Here is a 25938-nt window from a genome sequence, read left to right on the forward strand (position 1 = left end):
CTTATCTGGAACAGCCAGTACACATTCTCTCCCTCCTGCTGTCAGCCCCCACTGAGCTGAGCTGCTTTCTTTTATACATGTGCACCTGGAGCATGCCCAGTACAGCAAAAGGGGTGCTGCTTTCTCAGCTCTCAATATAGGGTTTACCCTCCCCTGTCCAGTGTGGGGGCGAGTGCATCCCATTACAGGGACTCCGATCAAAATCTTCAAATCAGTACTCTTTTCTCAGACGCAATCTTTGTCACTTGGGACAAGGATGGACTTTCACTATAGAAAAGGAACACCATGCCAGAAGATGTAGGCCACCCAGGCTGAAAAAAAGTTCCCTGTGTTAGGAGAAGGGACAATAGACATAGGAAGGCCGAGGGTAAGGACAGACCTTTCATGTGCAGAGGACTACACTAGATGACCTATTGAGGTGCCTTCCTGTCATGATATTATAATTCAGTGCCATTATTTTGTTTCAATGTGTTACCACTAAAATAAACCTTTATGTGCAGAGTCTTTATACTTGCAATGATAAAAACTTGTCTAGAAAAAACTCTGGGGAATATATAGACGAAAAAAAAAATCCTGTAGGGGTTTTCAAACTGGAACTCCAATGACAGTAGTGTGGTTTCCCACTGTGGTGATAGCCTTCCATCACGCCTGCAATAGGTAGAAAGAATTGCCTTGTTTGTTGGCTCTGACAGAAGTAGTATTGCACTAGCATCTTAGAACCCCTGCAAATAGCTTCACATCTGTAATTTTCAAAAGCTTCTCCTCTTCCTCTCCCGTGCCTGGAATTTTGCCTTCTTCCCACACAGGATCACTATCAGTACTGCCGCAGTCCTAACTGCTCTCTCACCATTTCTCACCTTTCTTTTCCACCCATCAAAAAGAAACTCAAGCCCTTAACCTCAAACGAACCCTCCCTTTGTTTTTTCCACTGCCCTCCTGTTGCCCTCCCAGATTTACCTTCCCCGTATAGCTCAGAATTAAATAGATTGGAGTAAAAGACAAAATGGAATAAAATTGTGTGGAGTAAGAATTGTTCAAAGGGGCGGGAAAAGAGGGCAAGAACCAAAGAAATTTGGAGGAAGAAGACAAACTGGGAATTAAAGAGAAGCGTAGGTTATTAAATTAATGAGATGATAGACTGGTGGGGCAAATGGAGATTTCATGGGAGAGAATGGAGAATTGGCCTATGGTGTGAAGGGCTGAAGACTGACCAGCAAATGGATGTACACAAAGCAGAAAACGTTGCAGATAGAAAGGACAGTAGGCATGAAGGGCACATTCTGGAGTGGATATGAGGGGCATGGGAAAGAGAAAAAAAGGAGGGAGAGGCTGAGGGAAGTGGGAGAGAGCTGCAGCACTCAAGAAGAACCATAGGGGACGATGTAAAGGCCATCAAAGAAGGGGAACAACTGGGATGGACGAGAGGAAAGCCATTTTATGTACGAATATGTAGGTGCCTGGCAAATCCAAAGACGCTTGGGGGAGTGGCCCCTGTTTGATGGGTGGCATTTGTTACTCAGGCCAGATACATGTGGAAGTGCACTGTGTAGTGAAAGGCGCAGAAATCTCATTACATGTTGGACACAGCACCCGGCGGTTCCCCATTTGCTCCCCAGCTCACTGCCCCGGGCCGCCCCACTCCTGTTTGGCTAGTTGGGGACCTGCGGCCACCCAATCAGCGCAGGCTCCCTCCCCCCGGCGTGCCCTGCATCTGAACCACACGGACTTCCCCCGATCACACCGCTCCCTCCAGAAGGGGCGGGGGCTACAGAATTGGGGAGCCAATCAGACAGAAGAGCTGCCCCGTTCTCGCCTCTCGGGAGCCGCGCGGGGCGCCTGTGGCAGGGGCTCTCGGGTGTCGGCGGCGCAGCGGCAGTGAGCGTGCGGCGGGCGGGCGCGCAGCAGCGTGGATCAGCGATCGCCTTGCCACCGCCGCTGCGGGAGGAGGGGTCTGTCTGCGCTTGTGCAGGAGCTTGCTCGTTGCTTTACTTTCGCAGCCCAGGGCAGGGACATTATGCCGAAGAGAAAGGTAACGCGCCGCGCTGCCCGCCGCCCGTGTGTGGTCGGGCGTTCCTGTCGCCCGCGTGCACTTCGCAGGCTCTGTCTCGGGTTGCCTGCAAGCCTGGGGCGATTTTTTTTCTGGGACGCCGCTGATTGCTCTCGAGCCTGGGTATTTGTACTGCCTGTTGCAAATATCTTCCGCCCTTCCCTCCGGTCGCTGATTTATTGATTTGCTCCTTACTTCTGCTAACCTTGTGGCGAGCCCCGTCCTCTCGAATGCGAACTCGCTGTCACAACTCCGATTCCTCTCCCTCCCCCCAACCCCCACCGGAAAAAAATGCAGCAGCTGCAGCTTCGGCTTTTGCCTCCCCCTGAGGAGTTTCCTGCTTGCAAACTCCAAGCAGTAGCTCATCAATCTCTGGGGGGAAAATCCCCCGTGTCCTGGCTGATTCTGCCCTCGGCTGAGTCTGCTTTCTGCCTTGCTTGGTGCCCCGGTGATGGCTCCAAGGTAAAAGGAGGAAGGGAGAGAAAAGCCATGTTTAAAACAAACTACACCCTTCTCCTTGCCTCCTGTGACAGACCCGTATGTACCAACTCTGGTGTCAATCAGGACAGGAGTCTGCACCGACAGGGCCCCGTGTAGCACAGGGGGATCTGCTTACACATGGTATCAACAACAGCAGAGAGTTTAAAAACAGCACCATGGGAGACTCCTGTGTGCGACACAGCAGAGCGCTGCACCCCAGAGACAGGCAAGAGTTGGGGAGGAGGGAGAGGGAGCTGCTGCTTCTGCGGAGTCTCTGCCTTGTGGGGCTTGGAGACTTTTTTACTGAACGAATGTATTCGCCTCCCTTCTTCCCCTCCCTCCCGCCTCAGTGTTTCCTTCCTTCCTCTGCAGAGCTGCTACTGCCGGAATTTACTTGGGTCCCTTATTTGCCTTCCAGGCTCTGTTGTACTTTATTTTTCCTTCTAGCACATTTTCTCCCTTCTCCTCAGGATGGAGGCTCTGATATATTTGAGGGGAGGGAAATGATGCTTTACTTGGCCACCCTTCCCAGGGACACCCCTCGCCCCCCAAACATCCAGGCAAAAGTGCAATACATGTTTCGTATGTTGTTGCTTTGTACTGTTTGCCCCAGTCTGAAACACTATTAATTTAAATGTTAACTTCCATAATTGTCTGCTATGGTGCTCCTTGTACCTTCTTTGAGACATCTGGTACTGGCTACTTTTGGAGGCAGGACACAGGAGTAAGATGAACCACTTGTCTGATCTGTTATGGGAATTCTTATCTTTTATATCTGGAAGCAGGGAATGTACAGATTTACAAACTTGCATATTGATTATTAATATTTTCATTTTTAACACACCCAGTGCCTGAGCTTCTGGGGGAAAAATGTAGTATTTTGAAAATGCTCATTTATTACATACAGTTACAACAGACTGTTACCAGGTTTTTCACTATGGCTGGGTTTTCTAAAGGGCAGTTAGCCACCAGGTTTGGGAGTTGGAGGCTAACTTGCTTAGGCCTTCTTGAAAATCCTCGCCTGGAGTGTTTTTTCTCTTTACTGCAGTTACTCCTAGAATGTAATTAGAGACTTGACACTAATATACTATGTTTAAAAAAAAAAACACCACCACTACTCTACGATAAACCAATAACAACAAAAAATCTTCCAGTCTTTTAATATTAAACTAGGTCAACATAGGAGAAGCAATTTTACTGTATTGGAGATGTCCAGAATATCTGCAGATGACCTCCCTATAATGCTGATCAGAGTTGTATCTGAAAACCATTTTAATCAAATAACTATTAGATGATCATTTCCACACACTTATGACTTCCATTTTTGTCTTTTACTGGTTCCTTGTTGCATTTTGGGTACAATAAAAATATTCAGTGTGCTACAGAAGTATTTCCAGTTTTTATTTTTTTTTAACTTGAGTTGATGTATTTCTCATGAAATTGAGGGACTAATATACTTGGCTTAAATGTAAAAAAAATACTGTATCACTTTCTTCATCGCACTGTGTCAGTGCATTCTTGTCCAGGCCTAAAATGCTCCTTTTCTCTTCCAGCGTGATGCCTTTCATAAACAATGATTGCTAATGAGGCCATGTTTTGAGGAAGCACTTTGAAGTTAGTCCTCATTCCATTAGGAACTTTGCAGTGCGCTCTCATGCTTTCCTGACATTTTTACATTCTTGCCTTCTTGAGAGTCTTCAGTATTAAACTTCAAAAATACATTGGTGGGCTGCAAAATTAGGTGAGATTTCTTTGCCAATGGTTGAGGAGCACATTGTAGCTAAGCAATAGGCTTAGATTTTTGTTGTTGTGCATTGTTTCAGGTAGCCCTGGTCTACATTAAAATGGTATATCAGATCAGTCAGGGATGTAGAAAATCTCCCCTCCCCTGAGCAACACAGTTATACCATCTGAGCTCACAATGTAGACAGTGCTAAGAGATTGGAGGGCTTCTCCTGTCAACATAGCTATTGGAGGTGTAATACCTATGTCAGTGGGAGGAACTTACCAATTGGCATAGATAGTGTCTTCACTAAGGGTGAGTCTACACTGTAGGGCTTAACTCAAAATAAGCTATGCAAATTGAGCTACGTCAATTGCATAGCTTATTTAGAAAGAGCTTATTTTGAAATAGGGAGCGTCTACGCAGCACTTACTTGGAAATAGAGCACTCTTCCTCTGACTTCCCTTACTCCTCGTACAATGAGGGTTACAGGAGTCAGAGTAATAAGTCCTCCAGCTTGACAGTATTTTTGACATTATTTCGAAATAACTGACTGCTGTATAGATGCGGACTAAGTCATTTTGGAATAGCGCTAGTTATTTCGGAATAGTGTTTCAGTGTAAACGTACCCTAAGTGCTAGAGTGTTGCATGTGCAGTGCTGTAAGTGTAGACAAGCCCTTAGCCTTTGAGAAACAAGTCTGAAAAATAAGAACTAGGTTTTTTTCCCTTTTTTCTTCATATTAGTCTTAAAATTAAACCCACAATTAAAGGGAAGCTTATTAAGTAAATTTAATGTAAGTCTTTGTGTGAATGAATAGTCTTGAAGCTAAGTGTGTTGGAAAGCCCAGAAACTCGTGGGAAGTTGAGACCATAGGCGTGTCCACATGGGGAAATTGACTGGCATAGCTAGGGTAGAATAATTATTCCAGACTAATGATGAAGTAAAATCACTTTTATTCCAAAATACAGTGTTTATATTGTGGACCTATACTAGAATAGATATAGCAGAAAAATGATTGCACTGTAATGTTGCCAGTAAATTTCACTATGTAATTTCTTTTTCTGTAGTGGACTTCCTAGTTAAAACAAATATTTAAATACACAAATGTAATTTAATACTGGTTTAGTTGGGCAAATTAGAGCTGTCTCTAATAAAAAAAAAAAATTGCAGGTAACCAATACTGCAGCTTGCACATTCCTGGAGCTATGTGACTGACTAATACAGTGGTTCCCAAACTTTTTGGCATCACGCCCCCCCCCCCTTTTGATTTTTGAAAAACCCTCACCTCCCTCCAAATAGCAGCAAAACTTGTTAAGCAAAAAAGGAAAAAAGGAACTGAATAGGGCAGCAAAACTTGATGGTGGGGGAGGCTGGGTCACCTTGCGCCCCCCCCTGGAATTTCTTCACGCACCCCCAGTTTGGGAACCCATGAACTAATAAATTTGCAGAAAGGGTGTGTGGGAAATGCAGAAGTAAAACCAGATTCATACTTGTTTTTATGCATGCTTTTTTATCTTGATTGAGTAGTCATGTTCTCATTTCCTTTTGTCCTTTTAACTCTTTCTTCTGTGTGTAACTCAAGAAGTCAGCACCTGAATCCCTTCATTATCAAACAAGGGTTGGAAATTACTTTTAGTTTACTATCCCCAGCTCTGATGGACTATGGTTGTGGGAATGGAAGGGGCAAGTGAAAATATATTGAGTTGATGTCAAATACTACAATAAAACAAAGAGAGGTTTGGTGCTGGACTCTTCCAGTTAGACCTTCACATGTGTGATTGCTTGTAACACCACATAATGAAGTGAATATAATGTTTCACAAAGAGAACAGTGTGCATGCATGGGATAAACTAGAGCATTTGTGTGGTATTGGTTGTTCTCCAGCCCTAGTTGAACTGAACTTTCAAAAATACAATATAAGCTGTTTGCAATTCTTTTAGAACTATGAAACAAGTACACTAAAAATGTCTTTGCATTAGCCATAAAGAAATGGGGAACGAAAATCTGTCCCATGACAAACTCCAACAGTAGTATGAAAAGTCTGGTTGCCAGCATGTTTTTTTTTTAAATGATTTTAACATGATCATCATCAAATTGCAGTATTTGAGAGCCTGTAAAATTTGTGCATCATGGTTGAGAAATATAAAGAACTTCTGTAACTGGTCTGAGGTCAGACAAGTGTCTATGGTTTAGTTGAGATTACACTCTTTAGTTAGGATTGATTCTCTCTCCCACCACCACCACCACAAGACAATACTGATTGACCCTGTTTTTTCATTTTTTTTTTTTTTTAATTTGAGATTGAACCAAACGTGAGGACTAATTGCAGCTTGATTTTTTTTAAAATCTTTTAAACAACACTTTTGGACACTAAAGTACTATTTCAAAGCAAGAAAATGACTTAATGGATACTCATGTGTCTAATTAAAGGTGTAAATCATTTGCACACTTATTGTAATCCCAAATCCCAACTAGGGCAGTAGGATTGATGTTAGACTGTGGTGTATGCTTAGCAGAAATAACGAGGGATTTTGGGTTAATATCTTTGATAGGGTTCTACAGAATTATAAAAACTCAGTTAAAATATGTGGGCATGTACTTTTTTTGAAACTATGCTAAAGGAGCATGAAGACTGCATGTGTTTAGAAGTTATTAAATGGCTTAATTTGGCCTTATAAATTCTGATACAGTGTTAAATAATTTGATTACATAAAACTCTTCTTACAGGACCCCCATTTAGTGCACTGGATGCACAGTACTAGCTGAATGGTATATTTTTCCAGAATTTTATTTACTCTGTTAAATGTGTGGCCCCAGACCTTCCTTACTCCACATCATCCACTGTACGAAATACAGAACTGCGTATGGATTTTTCTAGGATTCTCTCAACTTCTTAGCTCCTTCACAGATCCAGGTCATAGAGCCTTTCTTTCTCCCTCCAGTCTTCTTCTCCCAAAAAAGTAACACTTGAGCAGAATTTGTTTTGACTCTTCAAAGCTTAAAAAAAATTAATGCCAAAAATGACGGTTTTTTACATTTAGTTGGAGTGCAGTGTAGAAGTGTGGAGTGTCAAAGGAAATACTTGAATGATGCTTTGTTCTTAATATAGTTACAAGTAATTTCTGTTCAGATGTCCAGATAAAAACAGATGGAAGTTACTTGATCACACCTTTTATATTAAAAGTGCAATTCATATATATTTTATAAACGGTTAATTATGTTACACCCATATCTGTAAAATGCTTATATTACAGATTTATGGGTGGCTGTAAACACACCAGTATAAGGTGTTATAAGCCAGGGGTGCTGGAATAATTTTTATAGTAGGAGTGCTAAAAACATTGAATCAAACTGTAAACCCTGCATATGATGGAAACCATTTCAAGTTAGGGGATGTGCTAGAACTTCAAGCACTTTGTTCCAGTAATTATGCTATAAGTGATGCTTATAATCAACCTTATGGACTCCATAACAATTATTAAAATATATATTCATTTTGTTAATGTCTTGCTCTCTTTAGTCCACATCATCCATCCATTAATTCTGATTGAATTTCAGCCTGAACAACACAGCCTCTCCATTCAGAGTGTTTAGGTGAATTATCAGTGTAAGGCCATTCACAACATTTTTCCATGTGTTAAAGTATTAAGCAAATTGTATTGTCAGCCACAGTTCATCAGGTATCACAAATTATTATCTCCCAGTTTAAAAAATGAATAGGTACAGATAATCCATTTATATACAAGGATTTTAGAAAAAGTACTGCCCTCTTCTCAGTAGATTAAAAAATGGATTTGAAAGCAGGGCAGCAAGACAATTAAAAAATATTATTTCAAACTCTGGGATATCAGTTTTGTTGACACTCGCAAAATTAGTGTACTGTGTGTAAATGAAACATATGTGCTAAAATATACTAACAAATGCTAGTAATGAAAAGCTTGCTTTGATTAAACAAATACTGGGTTCTAATTCTTTAATTAAATGTGTCAGTTGTACCAAAAGCACTAGTTTTGTATAGCTTTGTCCTACTCTGAGGCATATGTGAACATTGATGTAGCAAAATAGTTTGATATTACGTTTTACTGAAAATTGTCAGTTACGGTGTCTCTTGGAAGTCACATTTTGTAGGATTATATAGCTTCCATATTTTTTTATTTAATTCAGCATACCTTCAAGGTACTAAGGGTGGTTTGTCCACATATGTACTTAGAGAGGACAAAGACCCCCAAAGCTGTGATTTTTTTTTTCCAGCTGCAGACCAAGCCTGTGTGTTACTTCAGTATTCCCTGAAGGCCTCTACCCAAGAGCAGCAGGACATACAGGCAGTCCCTGGGTTACATGGATCCGACTTACATCAGATCCCTACTTACAAACGGGGTGAGGCAACCCCGCACTAGCTGCTTCCCCCCAGCAGACCAGGGAGACGCGAAGCTAGCGCCGCCCCCAGCAGACCAGGGAGACGCGGAGCGGCTTTTCTTAGCAGACACCTCAGCTTGAGAATAAAGGACTGAGGGAAGTGAGGGGTGGGAGAATAAAACTGAGCTCTGGAGAAATGTTTGGCCAGAGTTTCCCCTACAATATGTACCAGTTCCGACTTACATACAAATTCAACTTAAGAACAAACCGACAGTCCCTATCTTGTACGTAACCCGGGGACTGCCTGTAGTGTTGATTCAAGGGGTGTCTCTCAGACTGTCACATCTGAACAAGTGCCCCAGCATAATGAAAGAGGCACTGATGTTTGAGGTGCTCTCTTCTACATGAGATAGAACATAGGTTTTTATCTCAAGCTCCATGGTGCTTTTCCCAAAGTAGGGATATTTAATCTCAGTGTCGTGGTCCTTGCTAATTTGTACCTTGGTTAATTGTTCTCAGTCCCATAAATTGTCCTATGACTTGAATTCATTTACTGTTGGAAATGGTATTGCATTATTTTGTGCTTTTTAAACAGATGCATTTCTGTGGTTGTAACAGTAGAAGATCACAAAATCACTGGAAGGGACTCTGAGGAGATTGTCTAGTCCAGTCCCCTACACTCAAGGCAGGACTAAACATTATCTAGACCACCCCTTGACAGATATTTGTCTAACCTGCCCTTAAATGCTTCCAGTGACAGATTCCACACTCTATGAAGTGCTTTCCTACCTGGACAGATAGGAAGCTTTTCCTAATTTCCAACCTAAACCTCTCTTGCAATGAAAGCTCATTGCTTTTGTCCTATTCCCAGAGTTGAACAAGAACAATTTTTCTTTCTCCTCCTCGTAACAACCTTTTATGTACTTGAAAACTATTACTACTTCTATTACTACTTCTCCTCAGTCTTCTCTTCTCCAGACCAAACAAACCCATTTTTTCACTCCTTCTTCAGAGCTAAAGTTTTCTAGACCTTTAATCATTTTTGTTGCTCTTCTCTGGACTTTCTCCAATTTGTCCACATCCTTCTTGAAATGCAGTGTCTGTAACTGGACACAGTACTGCAACTGATGTCTTCTTAGCATGGAATAAAGTAGAAGAATTACTCTTGTTCGTTGCTTACATCACTCTTGCTAATGCATCCCAGTTATGTTTGCTTTATTTGTAACACTGTTACTCTTGTATTTAGTTTGGGATCCTGTATGATCTCCCAGATCCCTTTCTTCAGTACCCCTTTTTAGGCAGTCACATTTTGTATGTGTGCAACTACTTGTTGCTTCCACTTGGAGTTCTTTGCTTTTGTCCTTATTTTATTTCGAGCTGTTTACTTTAGACTATATTTCTTCAGTTTGTTCATATGGTTTTGAATTTTAACGCTATCTTCCAAAGCACTTGCAACTCTTCTCAATTTAGTATTATTTGTAGTTGAGTTGCTGGATGGGGCACATGTGTAAGAAGGGTACCATAGAGTACCTAACACATGGGTTCCCAAACTGGGGGGGCGTGAGGGAGCGTGAAGAAATTCCAGGGGGGGCGCAAGGCAACCCAGCCCCACACACCCGTCAATCCCACCCCAAGTTTTTTGGGGAAAGCAGGGGGGGCATGAGGGTTTCTCAAAAATCAAAAAGGGGACGTGAGGCCAAAAAGTTTGGCAACCACTGACCTAACACATGCTGGGCCACCCAGCGAAAGAAAAAACACTATGATTGAAGGGTAGACATTACCAGGAGAATAGGTTCATTTGGGCAAGACAAAGTGCTAAATTCCAATAGGCCCATACTGGCAGCCAGATGTCAGAGGTACTCTCTGAACTGTCATCCCATCCTGGGTGGGAATAGGTTTTTGTCCTGCATTAACAAGTTAAAATCTTACCTGACTACTGAGCCAACTTGAAGGTTTTGCTTATATGCCAAAGCAGGACTGGGTAAATGGCAAAGAGCCACAGTCAGCAAAGACCGTGTATCCCATTGTGCAGGGCCAGGCTCTGGTACAAAATATCCAGCTATGGACCTGTCAGAGGAAACTGAGTTTGATGAAGAGAGAGAATCCCTTGAGGTCATCTCTCCAGGATAGCCAATCCTAAAGAAGAAGGGTGAACCTAGAACTGAAATAGAATGGCCAGTATGGGAAATGGAGTCCCCTATTCTGGTGGGTATTTGAGTGAACAAAACACCTCCCTCCAGAGCTAAGGGGGAACTTCAGCATGCAGAGACTCCACTGGCAATAAGACGTCTGTGTAGATTCGTGCTGGAAGTGAGGCTGTACCATTTCCAAAGGGGAGTCAGTAGCTACACGAGAAACTAGCATTCCCATAAGCACCCTTCCCATTCAACTACAACCTTCCAGGCTGGGCATGCAGGAGCAACCTCTTACCTTCATTAGGTGGAAACTCCTATGTATCAATCATCCTACCCCAGGAATTAATCTTATTCTGAGGGGAAGTGGTAGCCCCATGGCAAACTGGGAGTAGCAGGGAATCTGAATGGAAGTGAAACTTCTGGGGACTCTTATGCAGAGTTAGTTGCATTAATAGCCAGGGGACTGTGTGAACAGGCTGTGACTAGTGGAAATTGCAGTCAAATTCAGGTCTGGGTACAGGCTGTGAAGAAACAGCAGCAACTGGGCATGAAACTAGTGCAGAGAGGTCCGGTGGAGAGGGATAGGTAACTGATGATGGTCTGGAAACCTTCAAGCTGGAAATGGATGTGCTGAGGTCTTTCTGCATGGTTCAATTTTCAGACCCAGAGCTCAGCTTTGTTTCAGTACATCACATTTTTCAATCTTGAACAGTCTTTAACTTCCACTGTAGTTCCACAAATCTCTTTTGATGTTGTTGTTCAAGGATAGTAAACAAAGGAACAAATAATAAGAATTCATTAATATCTTAGATCACATTTTGAAATGCGGGGTCCTAAAATTATTGGTTTAAGTGAGCTATTTTGGGTGCTCAGCGTGTCTGACCTCTCCCATAACTGATCTGTATTCCTGAAAATTGGCTGCGTTTTTAGATGCCTAAATATGGAACTGGCTTTTAATTTTATACACCAAACCTGAAAATATTGGTTTTAGGAGATAATGCAAACCTCAGCAACAAGCTTAAGTAAGTTTAGACAGAACTGCTTTCTATGTTTTTCATTCTGTTGAATAAAGAAACTATTGTGCTTTAAAGTGAAGAAAATAAGATAAACTTCAAATGCATACATATGTATTCTTATAAAGATTAAAAACAGTTTGCTTTTTCCACTCAGAATTGTATAGCACTGTCAGGTGAACAGTCTTAGTTGTGATTTGGAGTTAGCAACATGTCCCATTAAGTGCCTGAAGGTGCCTTAAGGTGGTGCTGGCCAAACATCTAGATCTTCTCAAGCGGCAATTACAGAAAATACACATGAAAGTAGATTTAAATACAGGCAGTCCCCGGGTTACGTACAAGATAGGGACTGTAGGTTTGTTCTTAAGTTGAATTTGTATGTAAGTCGGAACTGGTACATATTGTAGGGGAAACTCTAGCCAAACATTTCTCCAGAGCTCAGTTTTATTCTCCCACACCTCACTTCCCTCAGTCCTTTTATTCTCAAGCTGAGGTGTCTGCTGAGAAAAGCCGCTCCGCGTCTCCCTGGTCTGCTGGGGGGGGGGGGGGGGGCGCTAGCTTCGCATCTCCCTGGTCTGCTGGGGGGAAGCAGCTAGTGCGGGGTTGCCTCACCCCGTTTGTAAGTAGGGATCCGATGTAAGTTGGATCCATGTAACCCGGGGACTGCCTGTACATCTATGGGAAGAACATTGAAAATAATCGTACACTGGTCACTTTCTGATTTGTGAAAATACCATTTATACGGAGGATGTTAAAATGTGGTTAATTGACTAGTTGACGAAATTTCCATCGACTAGTTGATAGGCACTTCTGCATTCCTCCTTTGAAATGTACAAGAGCCCCCACTGGGGCTCTCGTACATTTCAAAGGAGGAATGCGGAATTCCACGTGAAGTCCCGCTGACTCTGGGCTGCAGTTCAAAGACATGGAGCCCAGGGTCAGTGGGGGACTCAGAGTCCCCCACTGACCCCGGGCTCTATGCTATGCTGCATGCCGCTGGTTCCACACAGCACTTTGCTGGAACCCGCCCCGGTTTCTGGTGAAGTGCCATGTGGAGCCCAGGATCAGCTGGGGAGTCCTCAGCTGACCGCAAGCTCCACTCCCCCTTTGAAACGTCACCTGGGGGTTTCAAAGTGGTAGCGCTGCACAGCTGTGTGGCGCTGCCACTTTGAAGTACCCCTTCTCCCCGCTCTCCCCTTTGCTGCCTATCTTATAGAGCAGTTGGAGCTGTGCTGCAGAGAACAGCAGAATTCAAAATGGCTGCCCTTAAAGGGGCAGGCGACCTTTTTTCCTTCTCAAGAACTCTCCCCCCTCCCGACCTTTCTCCCCTCCCCCCACGCCCCCCTCAACAAAAAGTCCTTGGTGTTTCTTATTTAAAAAAAAATTGTGTTTTGTTCCTTGGTCTTAAAAAGTTTAAGAAATACTGTCATAGAGGCAGCAAGGTGGGGGGGAATCGACTAGTCAAAGGACTATCTGATAAGCAAACGTTTATCAGATAGTTGACTAGTCTTTAACATCCCTAATTTATATCTGACTTTTTTTTAAAAGAAGAAACACAGTTAATGTTCTAAAAGAGTATGAAACATATCTTATATATTTTGAAGAGTTTGTTTGTAGATTTGTTTGTTCAAAATAAAGTGAAACTTTGCAATGACTTACAGATACCAAATTTTGCATAAACAATCCTGCCACTTAAAAAGTAGTGCATTCAGCTAATTTACGCCAGAATATGCTGGGTGAAAGATTTAAATAATTATTTTTGTTTTTCATCGGAAGAAAGTCATGACCATTATGAAAAGAGTTCATAAAATATTTGCTAACAAAATTAAAGTTGAGTCACTTATTGAACTATATTTTACAAAATTTGTATGATCACAAATCACAAAATTCAAATTAGTTACAGAAAGAGTAATGGAAGCTTTACGAGTTTCTGATTCAGATGTACTATGTATGGTAATTATTCAATAAAATGAATAATACTTGATGTTGAAACAGTTTTAAACTGTTCTTTTGCTTTTTGAAAGCACATTAATACAAAATTCTATTACATATTTCATTTATTGAACTTTCCTGTAAGTGTACTCTATGCAAAATGACTGCCCAATCAACAGTGGGCCTCACCTGCTAGTTAGTTTAATGTTTATAACACGTATATCCATTAGGCCTAATAAAGAATTAGACTTTTCTTGTTTTCTAACTTGATGAAACTTTGTTTTAATCATTTATGTCCCCTCTCTTTCTTGTGTGTATTTTCTGTTTATTTATACAAATCACACGCACACGCGAGTTTCTTTGATGGATGATGGTAGGATAGTTTTATATTCAAACATTATACTCTGCCTTTTCATAACATCATGAGGTTAACATTATCCCCATAAAGGATTACAAAATTATATGTTCCTCTTCTAATAGATATTTTTAGAATTTAATTTTTTTCATTATTTCTAAGTCTTGAATTGTATTTCATTATATATAATTTCAGAAGGTCAAAATATCATAGGTTTAGTTTAAAGAATAAATATTTAGAAGCATTTCCTTTTATAGTGAAGAACATATGTGCTTAATGTAGGTAACTCTGTAGCTTATAATTGATTAAGTAACAGAGAGGATAATTGCCTATGAGATGGAGGGAGTTACTATATTATGCAGTTTTAGCAGGTTTGTAAATACTCTTTCAAAAGGCCCAGGAGGTGTGGAAACTGTGGAGCTCTCTCTGTACTATCTCATAAGAATTAATGTTGAGATGTATAATCTGTAAGTAAAGTTACATGGAATATGCTGGGTAAAAAATTAATTTAAAAGGGACATGCCATAAAATTTTTTTTTCCCGGGGGGGGGGGGAGGGGGGTGTTGAGAATTAATTAATTGAGCTCTGTGCAAACACACAAACACAAGTAAAGTTGTGTGCTTCAAATGTGAATTCAGTGGAATTATTCATGTTCATGAAGTTACTGGCATGCATAGAAATGTCTTTCAGGGTTGGGTCCTTTGTGGGTATAAGAAATACAGTAGATGTGTATCTGGCTTTCAGTAAAGCATTTGATTCAGTATCTGATTTACCTCTACAGTTAATTCAGATTGACTTGTCTATGAAAACTGTTGCATCTGCTAAAATGGGTCAAAGAACCACAAAAATAAGTTTTGATGATAAATGAGGTATTGCAGTAGGGTAGGGTGTGGGGCAAAGGTTCCTAGATGGGTCTCAGAGGAATTGATTGGTGTTCAAATAATATGGGAAGTAAACATCGTCTTAATTTAGTACCGCTTTGTATATCACAGAGTTATTGTGGTTACAGAGAACATTTTATAAATCAGATTTTTTGTGTTCAGTTGGATTTTTTTAATTTTTTTTTAAATCCTCAATAAAATACTAAATGTCTCATTTAAAAATTTTACAATTAAATCTCATCACAAACTTTCAGTCTCAGAAAAAATGAATTAATGGCTTTAGTCCGGGGGCGGGGAACCTAAGGCCCTGAGGTTTGGGAGCTCCTCCCAAGGATTGGGGAACTTGCGATGGTGCTCCATGGGGTTCAAGCACACAGAATCTACTAGCCTCTTCCTCCCCTCCCACAAGGTTCTGATGTGCAAGGGGAAGGTGGAGCGTGTTTTTCTTCTTCTCAGCCTGGGGCCACGTCAGTGAGGGTCTTTCTGTATTTTGTTTGGCTTGTCACTTGTATGTGGCCCCAACTGAATTTTTTTTTTCCTGTGGGTTAGTGGCCCCTGACCAAAAAAAGATTCCCCACTCCTGCTCTAGTTTGTCCAGCCTAACAGGCTGCTCTTGCTTCTGGAAAGTTCTGGCTTTCAGTTTCTGTTTCTAAGCAGACTAACGTGCAAAGACAAACCGCCTGGATAGGATTGTTTTTGTTCTGTGCTTGTGGTGGTAGACATGTGCCAAACATGGCAGAGTTAGTTAAAATGTTGTCAAAAGATAATATATTGAGAGACAATATGTATAAAAGGATGGAGGCACCATAGAAATGAAGTGTACTGGAAGAAAAGAGGGAAGACATTATTCAGCACACATAGAGCTTCCTATATTCCCCTACAGCAGGGGTTGGCAACCTTTCAGAAGTGGTGTGCCAAGATTTAACTTATTCACTTCTATTTATGGATCTGCATGGTGGGGGTGGGGATGGGCAGGGGCAGGTTGGGTATGGTGACCAAATTTTCTGAACCAGCTGCAGCTAGGGAGAATGGTTTAATTTAAATTTTTAAACAGATTATGCATATTAATTTTCTCATATTACTTCATTTAAAATGAAGTTTGATAAACTAAAATATGTCCCAACACAAAAGGTTTCAGTGTTTCCTTAATTCATGGCAGGGGTGGGGAACCTTTTTTTGGAGGGGTTGGGTGCCACTGACCCACAGAAAAATCAGTTGGCGACTACACAAGCGAGAAGCAAAAAAACAAACAAAAAACCTCCAAACAAACCCCCAACATCCTCTTAAACTTCTCCAATCCTCACTTCTGTGGTCCCCAACTCAATCTAACTCTTCGGATGCTCCAGCCCCCACATGTTATGGGGAAGGGAAGGGAGGACTGAGGTTCAGGGCTTCCCATAGACCAGATTTACTTTTCTGGAGTTAGTGGATTTTGTGGACCTCCTTAGGCTTTGGGGTGGGGACAAAAAAGAGGGGTTCAATGTATGGAACAGGGCTGCCAGTGAGTGGTATAGAGATGCAGGATGGGGTGAGGAGGGCATGGTCTGGAAGGGAGTTTGGCAACAGGAGAGGTATGGGTGGGGATTGGGGAAGTAACGCAGAAAAGTTGAGAGGGTGAGAATGCAGCCAAATAGCTAGTTGGGGAAGCAGACAAAGAAATGGGGGGTAAAGGAAAGTGTAGCTTCTGTAAAGTAAAATTGTCTCCCCTCTGCTCCAGCATCCCTCCCTTCAGCCCCATGATCCCCCCCACCTGATCCTCTGCATTGCACCCCCCCAGTGTGACCCTTGCCCCTGCATCCTCCTTCACCCCCCCCCCCCCCCATCCCTGTGCCCGCAGTGTGCACACTGGCAAGGCAGCAGTGCCGGAACTCACAGCCCCCAGAAGCAGTGCAGGGGCTAGAAGGGGCAGGGGGAGACAGTCAGACTGTGGTGCTGGGGTGGGAAGAGCCAGGGGCTGCTCAGGTCTAGTTCCAGCATGGCTGGGTGCAGTGGGGCACTGGGAAAGAGTCTCCCCTTCCCTGCATGCACCCCATGGGGAGCAGCGCAGCCTAGGCCCTGGCACCCCATGGAGGAGGCAGCAGCTTGTGACTGGCCACCCCACCCCACCCCATATCTGCAGAGTAGTTCCAGCCCCGCCCCCTCCCCCTCCCAGAGCAGGGAGCAGAGCCTGTAACAAGGGGGGGGGGGGGGTGGTTTACCCTATAGCTCCTGGGAGCTGCATGCCAAGGCAAGGCAGGAGCAGCCCCAGGGACATGGAGCCCAGTGCAGGGTCATGCAACCCACTTGGCTTGCTGGGCCGCTCCAGCTCTACGTGCCCACACCTTCCCTGTCCCCCCTGCTTGCCTTTCTAGCTCCGGTTTCCAACTGGTTCTCCAGCCTGCAGCTGCATGGTGACCACAAGGCTCCAGCCATTGTGGGGGGCAGGGGGGCACGTCAGGGCTGAGCTCCTGCTGTGCGTGCCCCTCAAAATTGACTCGTACCACTTAACGGCTTGAATGCTGTAGGTTGGTGAGCCCTGCCTTACAGTTTTGCCACAGAAAAACAGTCATGGCTTCTGGGCATAAGAGAAACCCTATCTTGGAATATTTTGAAGAAAGTTGATCCCTGGATAAAAAAGGAAAATGTATCAAGAGCAAGCAGTGCAAGAAGATGATGCAGGGCCTAGCTGCAAGAATGACATGGATCATACGGAAAACTGCTTATTGGGAGAAAATTATGTGTATATGTCTGAAGAACAACTTTGCAATACATCATTCTTCAAGACACTCACTATGCCTCTTAGTATGATTTTTAACAAGTGAATTCCCAAGCTGTTCGCTATGCTGCATGTTGCTAGAAAAAATGTTTCTTAGCTAATCCTTATGGCTTAATTAGTTAACTAGGTTTAGAATCTCACCCAAAGATTCTGCAGCTTTCTGTACTGGATAAGACAAATCATGAATTGCCAGTTACCACTGAGTGTCATTTTCTTATATTCTATCACATAAGAGGCATTTTTATTTTGGAACATCATAGTCACAGATCATAAGGGTGATGCTGTAAGTCTGTTCCTTAATTTACTTCAGCATAACTCGGTGTTCTTTTGGGAAAGCTATCCTATACTTGTTTTCAGTTGGGCTTACTCCAAAATTAAGTGCACTCTAAACATAATCAATCTAATCTTTTTTTGGTAATTTGGAACCAGCTCTGCATCAATATGACAGTGGGAGTGGGGAAGATGAGAGCTAGTTGTAGAAGAGTTACGCACCATACATTTAGTGTTCTGAACACTTGTCTGTTAGAGTTAATAAAATTTGCAAATTAAAAAGAGAAAGTTTAAGGACAGCTGTCAGCTGGCAACTCAGGAGACTGCTGCAATTGCAAATGTGAAACATTTATGTAACATTTCAAATGTAGTTTAATAAAATGTAAGTGCTATACTGTGTCTGAGTGTATGATTTATTCTTACCATTCCTAATATACTGCTGCTGCATCTGCAGCTTGACACAGGTAAGTAGTATTTAGTACTATGTCCTAAATTAATAAAAATCAAGTTATCTGAAAAAATTACATGTAGCATACCCTCTTATATGTTGCAAAATGCTGTACTGAGCTGTAAATTAACATGGTTTATTGGTAAGATTTGCACCACTGTCTGAACAAATGTTAAGAAGTATCACTGGGAAACATGGTTTAAATCAATGCTCTTTTGGTGATTTAAATCAGTCCATCTTGAGAGAGATAAAGGGGCCTAAAGAAGTAGAAATATGGATGGGGAAACAATGCAGTGAGCCAAAACCTCATGTAACTCCATGTAAATTTAGTTATACTAGCGGTGAAGTTGGTTTGAGTTTTAGCTTGGGAGAATCTCAAGGTAATACATGTGAACTTTCTGAAACATGTTCAAAGGGAAGAAAAAACCTGGAAAGGAGTAATTTTGAAGTAGGCATATGGAATGATGTGTCAGTTTTACTGGCTGCTGAGTTTTGTTGCAAAGCGTGTTGTGTTTTGGTTGTTTTTTGGTGAAAGGGAAAATGGGTTGAAGGAGGGAGGATTAACAGGGAGGAGTAACAGAGGCATCACATGAGGGAGCAGGGAAAATATGGTGTACAACTCAGACTGTACTTAACGTGTTGTGCCAAAATGATGTCTGGAGAAAGTTCTTGTTGAATGGAAAATGTTAAGATGTTACTAGACAAAATATATTGGAATAGTGATTTATTTAGAAATTTAGCACTGTGTAGACAACACCAAATTTTGAAATATGCAAATTGTGTAGCTTATTTCAAAATAAGCTACACAATTTGAGCTAAGCTATTTTGAGGTATGTGCTACTCTGTAGATATACTCTAATGTAGTAGTTAGAATAAAATCAGCATGTGCTTTTTATTTTCATGTGGGTATGAGCCTGTTATTTCTGACCACACAGGCTCTTGTTATTTGGCATCAGTTAGTATTAAGATTTTTTTTTTTTAATAAGATGTTTAATCAGTTCCACTGTATTTCTATGTTGGCTTTTTAATACACTACTTGTATTCCTTAAATACATCTATTCACATGCAAATGTCAATATTGATACAGAAGTTGCAGTGCTGGAATAATATAACCTCCTTTGGCCATCTAAATTGATTGCCATTTGACAGATAAATGGTAACCTTGCTAATGTCGCATTGTTTTACTCAAGGCACATTATTTATATTTCAGCATTTTAATTAGTGAAGTTAAAGCTTTTGTCAAATATATGAACAGAAGAATGGCCATACTGGGTCAGACTAAAGGCCCTTCTAGCTCAGTATCTGGTCTTCCAACAGTGGCAAATGCCAGATGCCCCAGAGGGAGTGAACAGAACAGGTAATTTTCAAGTGATCCCTCTCCTGTCATCCATTTCCAGCCTCTGACCAACAGAGGCTAGGGACTCCATTCCTACCCATTCTGCCTAATAAGTATTGATGGACCTAACCACCATGTATTCATCTAGTTCTTTTTTGAACCCTGTTAAATTCGTGCTCTTCACAACATCCTCTGGCAAGGAGTTCCACTGGTTGACATTGTGCTGCATGAAGAAAAACATTCCTTTTGTTTTGTTTTAAACCTGCTACTTATTAATTACATTTGGTGACCCCCTAATTCTTCTGTTATGGGAAGAAGTAAATAACTTTTCATTATTCACTTTCTCCATACCTGTCATGATTTTCTGGACCTCCATCATATGCCCCCTTAGTGTCCTCTTTTCTAAGGTGAAAAGTCCCAGTCATTTTAATCTTTCTTTATATGGCACCTGTTCCAAACCCCTAATCATTTTTGTTGCCCTTCTTTGAACTTTTTCCAATGCCAAGATATCTTTTGAGATAAGATACTCACTTCTGTACGCAGTATTCAAGATGTGGTCATACCATGGATTTATATAGAGACGATAAGATATTCTCTGTCTTATTCTTTATCTCCTTTTTAATGATTGTTTGCTTTTTTAGACTGCTGCTGTACATTGAGTAGATGTTTTCAGAGAACAATCCACAATAACTCCAAGATAGCTATATTAATCCCTATCATTTTGTATGTATAGTGAGATTATTTTTTCCAATGTGCATTACTTTGTATTTATCAACATTAAAATTCATTTGCCATTTTGTTGCCCAATCACCTAGTTTTGTAAGATGTTTTTGAAGCTGTTCACAGCCTGCTTTGGTCTTCACTATCTTGAACAGTTTTGTATCATCTGCAAATTTTGCCACCTCACTGTTTACCCTTTTTGCCAGATCACTCACAAATAGGTTAGATAGGATTGGTTCCAGGACAGATCCACTAGTTATCTCTGTCCATTCTGAAAACTGACCATTTATTCTTACCCTTTGTTTCTTGTCTTTTAACCAGTTACCAGTCTATGAGAGGACCTTCCCCCTTATCTCATGACAGCTTACTATATATTTAAGAGCCTTTGATGAGGTACCTAGTCAAAGATTTCCTGGAAATCTAAGTACATTATATCCACTGGATCCCCCTTGTCAACAAGCATGTGGACCTGTAGTGGGGTGTCGCAACCCCACACGAAGGGGCAGTCAGGGGAGGCCCGGGAGAGGGGATTTGCGGCCAAGGAGACCCGCGGGGAAACGGCCAAAGCCGCTGCACAGGGCCTGTGGGATAGGGACGCCCACGGTCAGTCAGCCCTGGGTACTAAGAGAATTGACTGCAGTGCCCAGCCGGCGCAGGCTGGTGACGTCACTGCCACGTGACGTGCCCAGAAGGCGCTGGGGAATGACGTCAGAGCAGGTGCGATGGAGGAGGATGCCGGGTGATGACGTCCCACGCCGGCCTACCAGAACTTCAAAAGGGTAGGCCCAAAAGGGGAAAAGGGGGGGAAGAAAGAGGATGTGGACCGGAAATGGGTAGGGCCGGCGTCAAGTGAAGTAACTTGGGTTCCGGGATTGGCGGAGTAGGAAGCAGCCCAGGGTGGGGCCGTGTAACCCAAGAGTAGGTGAGTTTAGGGGTAACTACCCCACCCGCTGAACAGGGAGCGCTCTCCCTGTCTTAGGGGCCCTGGGTCGGGACTCGGGAGAGAGGGTGAGCCCGAGTCCCCCTACTCTACCCTCTTAGTGCCTTGGGCACGACCTGCCGGTGTGAGCAAGGCCAAGGTCACTCTGGGACCAGATACTCTGTGGGAGCCTATGTAACTCTGGGAAGGGGAGTGGGGAGTCGAAATCAAGTCACGTCCCGAAAAACGGGCACGGAGTTTGTGACTATTTACAGACCCCCTCAAAAAACTGTAGTGAGGCATGATTTCTCTTCACAGAAACAGTGTTGACTTTTCCCCAATAAATTACGTTCATCTGTGTGTCTGACAATTCTGTTGTTTACTATAGTTTCAACTAATTTGCCTGGTACTGATGTTAGACTTACCGGTCTGTACTTGCCAGGATCACCTCTAGAGCCTTTTTTAAATATTGGTGTCACATTAGCTATCTCCCAGTTAAGTACGGAAACTGATTTAAAGGATAGGTTACAAACCATAGTTAATAGTTTTGCAATTTCACATTTGATTTTCAGAACTCTTGATTAAATACCATCTGGTCCCAGTGACTTGTTACTGTTAAGTTTATCAATGACACCTCAGTCTGGGACAGTTCGTCAGGTTTGAAAACCTCCTGTGATGACACCTCAGTCTGGCACAATTCCTCAGATTAGTCACCTGAAAAGAATAGCTCATGTTTGGGAATCTCCCTAGCATCCTCAGCCATGAAGACTGAAGCAAAGAATTTATTTAGTTTCTCTGTAATGACCTTATCATCTTTCAGTGCTCCTTTAACATCTCAATCATCCAGTGTCCCTGCTGGTTGTTTAGCAGGCTTCCTGCTTCTGATGTACTTAAAACACATTTTGCTACTGCTTTTTGAGTTTTTGGCTAGCTGTTCTTCAAACTCCTTTTTGGCTTTTCTTATTATATGTTTACACTTAATTTGACAGTGTTTATGCTCCTTTCTATTTTCCTCAGCAGGAATCAACTTCCACTTTTTAAATGATGCCCTTTTATCTCTCATTGTTTCTTTTACTTGGATATGCTATAGCCACCACTCTCAGATAATTCTTTAAAAATATGAAATTTGTCTTCATAAGGAAATCATTAAATTGAAAACAAACAAACAAAAAAGGATTGACAGTCCCAAATGCCATAGCCTTGTACTAATGTAGATAGGGTTGCCAGGTGTCCGGTATTGACTCGGACAGTCCGGTATTTTCGGCACCTGTCCAGTTAAAAAAAATCAGAAAATACGGGACACTTAAAAAGTCCGGTATTCTCTGATTTCCCCCCCCCCCCCCCCCCCCCGCCAGGGGCCAAAAATACCAGACTTCTCCGGTTCAATACCGGACACCTGGCAACCCTACAACACAATTAGCAATTGGGCCCAGACACTACCACCACCACCCCCCTTTCCTGGTTCTGCGGGGGAGCAGTCTGGCCCGGAGCAGGGAGGGAGGCAAGATGGTCACCGGCAGCCTGTTAGGAAAGGCAGAGCCCAGCCCCTGTTCTTAAAGGGGCCATGCTGATTTTTTTAATTTTAAAATTTTTTTTGCTTAACTCTCTGGGTCCCTTTTTTGGCTCAGCAACTTTTTGGCTCAGCAACTCCCCCCTTTTTTTTCAATAAAATTTTCTCTGTGTTTTTTTCTTTTTTTTGTTTGTTTGTTTTTGCGGGGGGGGGGAGGGGGAAGGGGAAGGTGTGTTCGGTATTTTTGGTTAAAGCATCTGGCAACCCTAAATGTAGGAAAACTAGAAAGTGAGATAAACCAGGGGGGGTGTTGCTGCTCATTTTCCCCCGAATGAGTGAAATGTAAAAATGAAGCACATACAAATAAATAATCTTCATTTTACAGTGCACTGTTTATTGGAAACTTGATTTTTTTTTATACATCTCTCCTTGAAAAGCTCTTCTTCATCACTGATGGGCCCAGGGAGTGTGTGTTACATATGTTAACATACATGTTACACTCTGCTGATACCATTATTGGACCTAACCAAGTGAGTTATAAGATCAAGAACACATATTCCTGCGCATCCAGAAATATAATTTATGCTATCATGTGCCGAAAGTGTCCGTCTGCTTTGTACATTGGACAAACATCTCAGACACTTCGCCAAAGGATCAATGTCCACAAAACAGATATTAGACACGATCACAAAGAAAAAACAGTTTCTTGCCATTTCAACCAGAAAGGACACTGTCTCAATGACTTAATTACCTGCATCCTGCTTCAGAAGCCTTTTAAATCTGCACTTGAAAGGGAATCCTCTGAACTATCATTCATGCTAAAATTGGACCCTCTACGCGTCGGTTTCAACAAAGACGCTAACTACCTTACCCGTTACAAAGATAGCTTCCCCAATTATCACCTCTAATACCATTAGCTCACAGACATTTACCTCCCTCCCCCCGCATCCCCCTTCTGTTCTGAAATGTGATTTGTCCTTTTCATATGTGTTCATTTTTTTAATTGTATCCTTTGGTGTATATGGTTGTGCCAGTTTTCTTCCACTATTTGATCTGAAGAAGTGGGTCTGGCCCATTGTAGCCAGACACAAAACCCCATCTTGTTCCCCCCCCCCCCCCCCCCCCAGAGAGCAAGAGAAAGGCAGTCAGCCTTTGATGCCCTGGGAACACAGGTTTGCTGCCTGTCCCTGACTCTACCATAAACAGAAACCAAACAGTAAATGGGCTAGCTGATGACCCGGGGCCTCCCGTCGCCCTGATGGCTAGTATCAGTAATTGACACGCCTGCACTGTCCCAGGAGAGGAATCTTCGCCCATCACATACCAGAGGTGCCCATTGTCTGCATTTTTCCCAGGTGTAAATTATGCTTTGCACCCTTCGTGGGAAACTTGGCATTCAAAGCCATTTTTCCTAATTGGCCACTTGAGCCCAGGAAGAAGCCTACATGACCCAAGGGGTATAAAAGAGGTTCAGCAGCCCACCCCATTTGAGCTCCAATCATCTATACCTGCTGGCAGGTATTGATTGTCTCCCGAGGTCTGTGGGACGCCCAACCTCGCCCTACTTCTTCCCGAGGGATTGAGAGAAAGACGCTGGCCACGCCACGTCTGGAACGCAGGGGTGAGAATATATACCTGCTATGTGTCTATTTTGCATGCATTTAATAAGAGCTCAAAGAACCAAAGGGTTTCATGGTACCTGTAAGTAACTTATTAGTGTAATTTCTGTCCTGTCCTTTGTAGTGTCTGTGTTATCTGTAACACAGTAGTAGCATTTAACAACTAAGTTTACCCTGTAACAATAAATAGTAACTGTTTAAGCTTTAACCTGACTCCTTCAGTTGCTGTAACAGAACCAAGCACAATTTAAAAGAACTTCAGCCGGTCATAAGGGACTCACTGCCCTGACCGTCGGCTAACACCCATGAAAGCTCATCATCTAATAAACCATCTTGTTAGTCTTTAAAGTGCTACATAATCCTGTATTTTGTTTCAGCTACACCAGACTAACACGGCTACATTTCTATCACTATTTTACATATGTTAGATATCATGAAACTGAATAGTGGTGTAATTGCATGAAATCTTTGCTGGCTGCCATCCTCAACGCACGCTGGCCCCACTTCCATGGAGCCCCTTCTGTATCTGAGGCAGCAGCATGGGGTGGCAGGTGGGAGCCGGTCTGCCAGGGAGCCAGTTTTAAAAACCAGTTCCCCGCGCATACTGGCTGCCTGCTGCCCTGCACTGTGGCCTCTGATAGAGGCACTAGTGTGGGGTGGTGGCTGCCCCTGTCTGCAGGTTTCCTAGCTCCCTGTGGACAGAAGCTGAAACATGGCAGTAGCCTATGTCTGCAGGGAGCTTGGACCCCCTGTGAACAGGGGCTACTGCCGCGGACCAGCCTCCATCTGTGGGGAGCTCGGACCTCCCACGGACAGAGGCTGCTTTACGGTGCTGCTCCGCCCTTCCCCCCCCCCCCCCCGATGCTGCTGCCTCTGATGCTGGGGGGAAACAGCTATTAAACTCTCTTCCAGTCTTCTGGTACAAAAGTTGGTTTAAATGATAGGTCACAGTTAATAGTTCTGCTCCTGCTTGCCCCTCACTCACTGCCTCTGTAGATGGCAGCAAGGGAGGGGGCAGGTGGGTCCACAGAGCTGACTCCCTCACACTCTCAATTGTTGCCTCTATATCAGAGGCAGCAATGCGGGGGTAGAGGGCCAGACAGATCCGGTGCTCAAGGGGAGCCTATTTAAAGCCAGCACCTCATGGGCACCGGCTTCCGCTCCTTGCTGCCTCTAATACAGCAAGGGGTATCAGAGGCAGCGGGGAGTGGGGGAAGTGTGTGTAGTCAACAAGATTTAACGGATAAGCCCAGGCTTATTGGTTAATCGTGTATGTGGCTACATGTTGACATCCCTAGTGTGTGTACCAGTATTCTGGTTAACCCAGAGATATAAAATGTGTGGCTTTAACTGTTACTTAATTTACAAAACTGTTATTTTAGGGAGAGAACAAACTCTTTGTGTGTTAGTACAGTGCCTAATTTAATGGGCTTGTAG

At 42.8% G+C, this 25938-nt stretch overlaps 1 protein-coding gene across 3 annotated transcripts in view; it reads left to right on the forward strand.

The window, feature by feature from the left end:
* Nucleotides 1-1774: 1774 nt before the first annotated feature.
* The window catches only part of HMGN3 (high mobility group nucleosomal binding domain 3), a 38293-nt gene continuing 14129 nt past the window's right edge, over nucleotides 1775-25938 (forward strand). The window contains exon 1 of one of the 3 annotated variants that reach the window (XM_075923787.2): nucleotides 1775-2029. In XM_075923787.2, coding sequence (XP_075779902.1) covers nucleotides 2015-2029 — 15 coding nt within the window. In that variant the 5' untranslated portion in view covers nucleotides 1775-2014. The remainder of the gene's footprint in view (nucleotides 2030-25938) is intronic. The other 2 variants (XM_014577993.4, XM_075923788.2) reach the window with 2 other exon arrangements.

This window comes from Pelodiscus sinensis, chromosome 3 (assembly GCF_052426305.1).
Source record: "Pelodiscus sinensis isolate ZL-2025 chromosome 3, ASM5242630v1, whole genome shotgun sequence".
Classification (NCBI taxonomy): Eukaryota; Metazoa; Chordata; order Testudines; family Trionychidae; genus Pelodiscus; species Pelodiscus sinensis.